This window comes from Myotis brandtii, unplaced genomic scaffold (genome assembly GCF_000412655.1).
Source record: "Myotis brandtii unplaced genomic scaffold, ASM41265v1 scaffold626, whole genome shotgun sequence".
Lineage (NCBI taxonomy): Eukaryota > Metazoa > Chordata > Mammalia > Chiroptera > Vespertilionidae > Myotis > Myotis brandtii.
In genome coordinates, this window is record NW_005370394.1 from 728,565 (window position 1) to 739,253 (window position 10,689).

Below are 10,689 nucleotides of genomic sequence, written 5' to 3' on the forward strand. Positions count from 1 at the left end.
AAAGAAATGTAAGAGAGAAAAAAAAAAAAGAACTAGGTTGCAAAGAGCCTGTTGAATTCCATTTGTACCCATTCAGAGGGAGTATTTGTAAAACTGAACTCAAGATTCAGCTGACTGATGAGTTCAGCAACATGGTAGGAGGAAAGAAAGAAAAAAGCAGCCCTGGCTGATGTGGCTAAGTGGTGAGAGCACTGGCCCACACAGCAAAGGGTCACTGGTTTGATCCCCTGTCAAGGGCATGTACCTGGGTTGCAGGTTAGATCCCCAGCCCAGGTTGGGGTGCCTGCAGGAGACAACCTATTGATGCTCACACTCACTGATATTTCTCTCCCTCCCTCCCTCCCTTCCTCCTTTCCACTGTCTCTAAAAATCAATGGGAAAAAATACCCTTAGGGGAGGATTAACAACAACAGAAAGAAAAAAAGCAGATTCAAATTAAGTAGCCTTTAATCTGAACCGAAATCTTGTGGATCTTAGAATTTCAGTGCCAAATGTTCATTTGAGTGATGAAATCCAAGTATGTTTCTATGTTCTCCAGTAATCATTTTATAAAATATTTGAAAATATTTCAATTTTGAAAGTCATAATGAGACAAACCTGCAGTGACAGGGCCCATGTATTTGTGTAAACTTAAAGGCCCTGTACTGTTATATCCACAAGGTCTTGGTTCAACTTTGTATGACATTAGACACACTACTTAATACATTTTTACCACAGTTTTTAATAAATGGGAATAACATATCTTACAGAGTTTTGTGATACTTAAGATAATGTATATGAGAAACATTTTCTATAGTCAGAAGTTACTAATCTTCCTACTTTTTTCTCTAGAAAGAACAGAAATTTTCTAAGTTGTATAAATTTTTTTGTGTTTTTAATTTTATCAAAACAAATAGAAATTAATATTTTTATTTTAGGAAAACCTTTCAATGGAATTTAATATTAAATGTTAGAATATGTTAATCAATTTCTAAAATATTTATACAAACTCTTAAATTACCTAGAAGAATTTAATAAAGTTCACATTTGATTTTTAAATTTTTTTTTAATGTTTGAATTCACTCTAGAATTATCTTTTTTTTAATTCTAAATCCTTTTCCACATTGGCTATATCTATTAAAGATTACTGTTTTTCTGCTTCTGGGTACTATACCAAAAGGCAATGAAATCTGTATCTTTTAAAATATATATATATAGTGATTTCAGAAAAGAAGGGAGAGGGAGAGAGAGATAGAAACATCAGTGATGAGAGGGAATTATTGATATGCTGCCTCCTGCATATCCCACACTGGGGATCCAGCCTGCAAACCTGGGCACGTACCCTGACCGGGAATCTAACTGCGACCTTCTGGCTCATAGGTCAATCATCAACCACTGAGCTGCAGGCCAAGCTGAAATCTGTATCTTGAAGAGATATTGACACCCCATATGTTCATTGCAGCATTATTCACAATAGACAAGACATGGAAACAACCTAAATGTCTGTGGACTGGTGAATGGATAAAGAAAATGCACACATACACACACACACACACACACACACACAACATGGAAACAACCTAAATGTCTGTCGACTGGTGAATGAATAAAGAAAATGCACACACACACACACACACACACACAAACTACATATAGGAATATTATTGAACCTTAAAAAGAATGAAATCTTGCTTTTTGCAATTAACCTAGAGAACATTATGGTAAGTAAAGTAATTCAAACACAGAAAGACAATTACTGTGTGATCTCACTTACATATGGGATCTAATATAGTTGAACTTACAGAAACAGAGTAGAATGATGGGTACCAGGGTTGGAAGGTGGAGGAAATGGGATGAGATAATCAAAGGATACAAAGTTTCAGTTACAAAAAAAAAATTTTTTTGAGATCTAATTTATAGCATAGGGACTACAATTATAAATATTCTATTGTCTACTTCAAATTTGCTAAGAGTGTAGGTATTCAAATTTCCCCACATATACATGAGATGATGGATATTAATTAGCTTGATTATAGTGATTATTTCACAGTGTATATGTGTATTGAACATCAAACTGTACACCTTAAAATATATGACTTTTATTTGTCAACTATACCTCCATAAAGCTAGGGAAAAAAAGACATATTATTTCTGAAAAATATTTATTTTTACTGTAAGCAAGCATTCTGTAGTTATAAATGGTTATACTTAAATTTATTGATATAATTAAACTTCTTGTATATTTTCTAAAGTATATCACTTAAATGTTATAATCATTTATTTCTCAGAAGCCAGACTTTTTTTTTTTTAATATCATGGGATGGACTATGGTTTTCAGATTGTGATAGTTAATGAATACCAGTAGAGGGAGCTCCAACTCATCTTTCTTGGGGTGAATTTAGCTCTCAACTTGAAAATGTAGGTTTGTGAAAAGGTCATGCTTAGAAATAAATAACACATGGTTCTAAAGATTTTCAAACGTGCTAAAGGATGACAGTTGTCATTCTCCTTAACCTTGAGGGGGGAAACATCTGACTTTGATTTTCATGCTTTTAATAAACTTACCGTCAAATAACTAAATAAAAATGCCTGTATAGTGTAACTTCTTATAAGTGATTATTCATCACCCAAACGACATCTTTTAAATCTATCTCAGTTGAGGAGGAGGAAGAGTAATGTTAGTAATGTTATTGTTTGAAGTGAGGCTAAGCAAAGTAAAATTTAAAATAATTGGTAGATAGTCACAAAAATAATGACATACTAAGGTGAATTGCTGAGTCATTGTATAGGATAGATAGGGAGAGAGAAAATTTCATTTTACTTAGAACTGGTATTCATTCAGAAGATTTAAAAACCAAAATGTAGAAAGACTCTAGAACCTGTGTTTGCATCTAGATGGCTAGACCTAATTATTAACCTGCTGGTTTCTTCATAGACCCCAGAAGAAAATACCACGTGAGGCTGCTGGCTTACAACAACATAGAAGATGGTTATCAGGCAGACCAGACAGTCAGCACCCCAGGATGTGTCTGTAAGTAAGAGCTATGGTAGCTGGTTTCACTATGTATGGCTCATGCCGTCTCCTCCTCTGCCTTGAAGTGTCAGTCTCGTTACTACTTGGAAGCCTTCACGATGGGATTACTTTATATCCTCCATGGTGCCTAAGATAGTATCTTGAACAAGTACCTGCTCAGTAAATATTTAAGTGATCTGTATCTAATGATAAGAGCCTGTTTTACTTTTGCATGCAAAAGACTGTAAGAAATTTAACTGGGAAAAATTACCCTGAATACCTACATATACTGAACTTTCTTTTATCTGCTCCAACCTTGAGGCTAATTATTTCCTTCCAGTTACGGTTCAGTTTTTTTGCTACTAAGAGCTGTTTGATTTTATTGCTCCTAAAGTGGGTGTCTGTCGAGTTTTAAGTCCACTGCTGGCTTTCTGGATGCCTGTGGCTGGTAGCTTGACTTCTCCATGCTTCTGTTTTACAATCGAAGTACTGATAATATTTGATTCCTCATCTAACTCCTGGAAGAGTTGGTCAGATTTGAATAATAGACCACTACAAACCTCTCGAGGAAGAAAGACCTAAAGGCAACTTCCTGGGTGGGGTGTTACGGTTTTACCATTTACCACTTCCTACAATCAATGTTATGCCATGAGGTAAATTAACATTGTCTTTTTCAATAGCTGTTCGTGATCGCATGGTTCCTCCTCCACCACCACCCCACCATCTCTATGCAAAGGCTAACACCTCATCTTCCATCTTCCTGCACTGGAGGAGGCCTGCATTCACCACGGCACAAATAATTAACTACACCATTCGCTGTAACCCTGTCGGCCTGCAGAATGCTTCTTTGGTTCTATACCTTCAAACGTATGTAGCTTCTGTTAATGGTTGTTTTCTTTGCTGCCGTCCTCGTTCATACTTCCTGCCACCTTGGGCTAGCTTGAGCTTCAGCTGTGAGCATTTGTCTCGGGACTTATCTGACTTATTAAAATGCCTGGGGATTTTGCACCTTTACCATATTCAGTTCTGAAACTGCATTTTTTGACATTTACTCTCCGGAAATGATTTTTGTTTGTTTGTTTGTTTCCCCAGCCTCATGCAAAAAGATTAGGCAAGAAGCTATTTTTCCTTTACTTTCATATGGCGGAAGAAAAGCATGTTGAAAAGAAAAACAAAAGATCATCTTCATGTTGGCATCAAAAAATAAAGCTAGTTATTCTGTTTTCTAGGTTATAGATAAAAGGATGCCTATCACTATAATTTTAAAGTATACTTTGACTTCCAACGTTTCAGAGGAAATCCCTTTGTATTAGGATACTTGTAGGCAACTTGTATGGCAATTTATAGGCTTATTTTTATAGGATAATACCAAATGTGGTATACAATAGTTAAATCAGATTGCTCTTTGAGTGTAAAAAAATGTTAGTGTGCTCTCCCTACCTGTATTGATTGGCAGCACTGGCAGTCTTTGAGAAACAATGTGCTAACGGCATTAACTTCATTGCTCATTATCATAGATCAGAAACTCACATGTTGGTTCAAGGTCTAGAGCCAAACACCAAATATGAATTTGCTGTCCGATTGCATGTGGATCAGCTTTCCAGTCCCTGGAGCCCTGTCGTCTACCATTCTACACTCCCAGAAGGTAAAGAAGGCAGCTCCCTTGTGGGTTTATCTAAATGTGCAAAAAAATGTGTGAAAAATATGTATGTCACTTTGAAGAGGATGCTCCCCTGGTTGTTACCTACCAGTTGATATGGATGTATTTGTTTTGTTTTTTAACCTTTATTAAATTTAATTTTCCCCTCTCAGCATATGTATTCCACAAGTGAATGGGCTTGAATCGAGTGTGCTGTTCAAGGCTGCACTGAAATAATTTTAAATGTGAATAAGTGAATAATGTATGTGTTAGGAGCCCACTATATCTATATGTATGTAGCTTGATACTGTGCTCAGTGCATAGATATGATAACCTGATTGAGCAACAATTCTATAGCTTACCTGTCATTCTAGCTAAGATATTTTATGTCTCCAAAACTTGCATTCCTTTTCTCTAGATTGAGGTTGAAGGACTAGATGATCTGTGAGGGCCCCTATTTTAATTATGCCGAAAGAAAGCAAAGGGCATTTATTACAGTGAGCAAGGGTTTCTTTGCTATGGTCTCGACAATATTTTATATGCTATATGATGCCAAAAACCAGCTCTTCACACTTTTAGCTTATATTAAAAATGGGGTCAATTAAAATCCTAAGATTTCAGTACTTTTCGCAGACATAAATCATTAGTGTAAAGCCTTCCCTTTAGACTCACTGATGCACAATGTTTTGGGGGATAACTGAATGTTTCTAGTCTCAGAAGTATTTTCTTCAGTGGCTTCCTAGACCAGTTTGAATATATATCCTATACATTTAAATAAGAAATGTAGTTTAGATTCAGTACTTAATGAAGTAAGACAGTATCTAATGAACAAGTGCTGCTGGTGGGACTATAAACATGTCAAGTGTGACAAAACATGTCAACAGCCCTAAACATGCTTACAACCTCTGACTTAGTAATTCCCCACCCAGCAACCTACTATCTTCTTTATATTTTTTAAATGTTTTGAACATTATAAAATAAAATTAGCTTTTAGAGGAAGAAGAAAAATAGCATTGTACTAGTATCACTAATAATCGGTAAGAGCTGTGGTTTTCTGATGTTTTTATAGTGGTTTCTAGTTTTTCAAACTTTTCCCTATGCCTGTCATTCTAGTAGCCAGGTATGTATGTGTGTGTGTGTGTGTGTGTGTGTGTGTGTGTGTGTGTGTGTGTGTGTGTGTGACCATTTCATCCTAGTAACACCAGATTTTCTTCATGTGTGCACAGCACCAGCAGGCCCACCAGTTGGAGTAAAAGTGACGCTGATAGAGGATGACACTGCTCTGGTTTCTTGGAAACCCCCCGACGGCCCAGAGACGGTTGTGACACGCTATACCATCTTATATGCATCGAGGAAGGCCTGGATTGCGGGAGAGTGGCAGGTCCTGCACCGAGAAGGTAACTGTGAACGTAAATTACCAAAGAGAATGAAAAGTAAGGTTATTAATAATAAGGAAACAAGAGAAAGAGGGATCTAGAGTTTGTTTTGAATTTACCTTTATGGAGCAACAAATTATTAAGGATTTTGGTTTTACTCAGAGCATTGGGAAGCCATCAGCATACTTGAAGCATGAGCGTGTGATTCGCATCTCAGAGATCACTCTGACTGTTGTGAATAGAAGAGGTTTGGTTGAAGAGCGGGCGGCAAGAATAATTAATACAAGAGACTAGGAAGCAATTGTTAATGGTCCAGGAAAGAGATTACAAGTCTGGATTAGGGTGGGTAAGGCTTGGGAAAGGAGAGAATGGTTGAAAAACATGAAGGAGGTAAAATCAGCAGGACTTGGAAGCTTAAGGAGGGAGGGAGAGGGGCAAGGGAGGGAAGACTGATATAGGTAATTATTAGATTTCTAGTAGTGGTGTACCTTGCACTGAAGTAGCAAACACTGAAAGAGCACCTGGTTTAAGGGCGAAGACTTTTGTACAGCTACTGAAATGGTCCACTTGCAAATAAATGAACCCATATGAATATTAGGGTCCACCGGCAAAAGCTGGTTAGGGCTTACAATGAACACTGGATTTAATTTTTTTCTTTTTATTTCTTTCTTTCTTAATTTTAATACGTTTTTGTTTATTTCAGAGAGGAAGGGAGAGGGAGAGTGAGATAGAAACATCAATGATGAGTGAGACTCATAGATTGGCTGCCTCCTGCACGCCCCACAGTGGGGATCGAGCCCGCAACCTGGCATGTGCTCTGACCGGGAATTGAACCGTGACCTCCTGGTTCGTGCATGGGTCAATGATCAACCATTGAGCCACACCAGCTGGGCTGAATTTAATTTTTTTAACATCAATTATTTTTAGCTGAGTAAAATTGAATTCTGAAACTCTTAACATTCTTACTGCATACTTTTATCATTACATTCTTTTAAAACTTCTGAATCTTTCATTTGAACAAGTCCTACATGCCAGTTTTTAGGTGGACTATAGCATAAATAGTAAAACTTCATTATTTTGGCATTTTCTTAATTCAGATGTGCATGCTGAGAAAAGAACAGCTTGCCAAGCGGTGAAAAGCTTAAGGATTTCAAGAAGAAACTTCATTGCACATCCACATATTCTAAACACTTTATAGCACTAGGCACTTCCACATACATTTTACCTGTTAAGGGAATATTTACCCAATTAAGAGAATAAATTTCAAAGACAACTATGTGGATGTAACAAACTCTATGCAATTGTAAAATAAACAAATGATAAATTTAGCTGGAGTTTTGATAGCTGTATAATCATATTTTTCATTGAGCAGAAGCCCCACTAAGGAATGATTTCCTAGTCACTGAAGAGATGTGACAGTAACACGTACTTGCTAGCAATACAGTTTTATATTTGTATCAGTTATTATCTGTTGCTACCTAACAAACCACTCTAAAACTTAGCCACTTTACCTCCTCCCAGTTCTGTGAGTCAGCAGTTTGGACTGGGATCAGCTGGGCAGTTCTGTTGGTCTCTCCTCAGGTCACTCCTGAGGCTGTAAATCATCTCCAGTTTCAGTGTGGGTAGCTTAAAAGCAGCAAGAGCGAGTTCTAACACCAGGACAAGAGGGAGGAAGCCCATGTACAAAGCTTTGCACGCCTCTGCTTGCATCACATTTGCTCATGTGCCCTGGGAAGTCACGTAGGCAAGCCCAGAGTTAGTGAGGCAGAGGACTGCCCACAGGTGTGGATAGGTGGACGTATAATTGATTGGTGGGCTGTGACTCTTACAGTCTATCATAAATTCTTAAAATGTATAATTCACATTTACTTTATTATTTCCAAAAAGACTTACCAATACAACATTTAGCCAAATGACTAATCTGATTTAATGAGATATTTTATAAGTATTAGTAAAGAATTTTAATCACATGAGCACATACTTCTTTTAGCTCTTCATTTGTATCTGCCTAAAAAGAAACAAAATTTTATTTTGGTAAAGGTGAAGGAAAAAATGGGGGGGGGGGCGCGAAGAAGGAGAATATCAATATCTCTTTCCTATATGACTATTCATCTTCTATACATATTGTGTTTATGTCTATTTACACATATAACTAACCACATATTTATTGCCAGGTGGAATAAGATTTTTTTTCATCAGTTAAAATATTTTTTAAATGTTCCTGATGACCATATGAAATTTGTGACTAAAATTGTACATGCTACAATGGTTGAGCAGAAATGTGATGTGAAAGGATGCTTGTGTGTAATTTAAAAGATCAGAAATTAAAGCCTTTACACAGAACACACTAATTATTTTTAAATCTCTAAAAGGCACCGTAGGAAATCATGCTCTATTACCGCAGTTCCTGAACCCTGTTTCTCATAGCATGAGTTTCCCAAAATGGTAAAGGTACCCCTCTTTTAAAAAAAGTTCTATGACTAAATAAATTTGAGAAACACCATATACTATTTATTCCATATACTATTGGAGATTCACATTGGGAATTAAAGTCCTTTCCTAAAGGAATCCATTTCACTAAACATTTGCCAAATAAATTGGACTACTAATAGTAGGAACATCAGTGATTGATCAAATGAATTCTTATTGAATGATTACTATGTGACAGGCTCTTTTCTAGGCATTGGTAATACCACAATGAACAAAACAATGTTTCTTCTCCAATGGCGTGTACATCTCAGGAAACACACAAGCAAATATAAAAATATTCAGGTAGTGCCATAAATGCTATAAAGAAAACTCCAATAAGGGGAAACGACAAAGTGATGGAGGTAGTAAGGTAAGTTCTTTTGGAAGAAATGACATCTGTAGATATCTGGGGGACGTGCAAAGGCCCTGAGACAGACGGAAGGGGAGCATGAGCATACACACACCCACTCAGCTCATCTGCTTATAAAATTTAAATTAAATGAAAAGACTTTTAATTTCAGGCATGATTAGTTTCTGGCAAGCACTTTTACAAATTAAATGTAAAGTATTATGTGATAAGATGGAAGCTCAGTCTACTTATATGTCTATTTGTGAAGAAATTTAAATGCTTTTCCTTCTAGCTAATTGCAGCCTGTCACAATACATCTCTGTGTTTTAATTCACCTGCCTAGGAACTTGTGAGAGTGGAAAGGCTCTTCCTGATGCTAAATGTGGGTCCGTTTGTTTATTTAACAGTTGTGTGCTCAAGTAACTCACACTTTCTTCAGGCCAAGTTGAAACCATAGAATATAAAAACAAGCTGTTTTTGGCTGCTCACATTGCCACTCGGTTCAGCTGCCTCACACCATGTGATCTGCAGAGGTGGCCTCTGAATCATGTCCTCAGCGAAGATCACCCTGCATCTCACTTGCATAATGAAATAGACTCTTTCAAGTGCCTTAGAGTAGCCAGCTCTGGCCTGGGGGTGACTGCTACAAGCTATTGTAAGCTCTTTGAAGCCATTGTAAGGATGCTCTGAGTCAGGAAAAAATGAGATGAAGTCACCGTAGGAAAGTAAGGCTCGCTTGTGAATATCCACAAATGCAGATGGAACAACTTGCTGGTTGAATTTCTATTACACCTGCTTTCTTAACATTAGGATTAAGTCCTAGGGTGAGAGTCCCTTTTGTAAGAAAAATACTTCAGTGAAGTGACAAGAGCAGAAAGACACCTCAAGAAATACCAGTGCCACCCGGCCAGCGTGGCTCAGTGGTTGAGCATCAACCTATGAACCAAGAGGTCACAGTTCTATTCCTGGTCATATCACATGCCCAGGTTGCGGGCTTGATCTCCAGTGGGGGTGCAGGAGGCAGCTGATTGATGATTCTCACCACTGATGTTTCTATCTCTCCCTCTCCCTTCCTATCTGAAATCAACAAAAAAAAAAAAAGAAAGAAATAGCAGTGCCCAAATAGAAACCCTTCTCAGCAGTCATGCCAACAGAGAAAATATGTTCTGATACCAAATGTCATATGTAAATTCAAATGAAGGTTACTTTTGGAGAGAAGTAGATGGTAGGCAGATTGGTGGTAGTAATTTTGATAGTTAATTTGAGGTCTTAGTCTTCAGTACTCCGTGATTCTTACATAATTTTGGCATTTTATTTCCTATTTACATTCAAGAACTCTTAATGATTAGGAGGGTGAAAAATATTTTCAGACTTTCAAAACTAATTGTGTTGGCCCTAGCCAGTTTGGCTCAGTGGATAGAGCATCGGCCTGCAGACTGAAGGGTCCCGGGTTCCATTCCGGTCAAGAGCATGTACCTCAGTTGCAGGCTCCTCCCCGTCCCAGGCCCTGGTTGGGAGCCTGCAGGAGGCAACCAATCAATTTCTGTTTTTCCCTCTCTCTTCCACTCTCTCTAAAAATAAATGGAAAAAAAATATCCTTGGGTAAGGATTAAAATTAAATAAATTAAATAACTAAAACACAAACACTTATAAAAAAAACTAATTGTGTTGTTTCTAACTTAAGAGGTAAGGTCAAGTGACCCTCTTTGGCGCATGCCCATCCCAATCTCCTTTTCAAGTGAATTTTCTTTTTCCGAAACTCTAAGGCCGTGGTCAGCAAACTGCGGCTCGAGAGCCACATGCAGCTCTTTGGCCCCTTGAGTGTGGCTCTTCCACAAAATACCACGTGCGGGCGCGCATGTAC

General features: G+C 37.5%; 1 protein-coding gene across 1 annotated transcript in view; it reads left to right on the forward strand.

Annotated features, from left to right (window-relative positions):
* The window catches only part of PRTG (protogenin), a 128,163-nt gene that overhangs the window by 109,972 nt on the left and 7,502 nt on the right, over positions 1-10,689 (forward strand). Inside the window, exons 11-14 of the mRNA XM_014528239.1 lie at positions 2,915-3,010; positions 3,673-3,859; positions 4,510-4,637; positions 5,858-6,028. Coding sequence (XP_014383725.1) covers positions 2,915-3,010; positions 3,673-3,859; positions 4,510-4,637; positions 5,858-6,028 — 582 coding nt within the window. The remainder of the gene's footprint in view (positions 1-2,914; positions 3,011-3,672; positions 3,860-4,509; positions 4,638-5,857; positions 6,029-10,689) is intronic.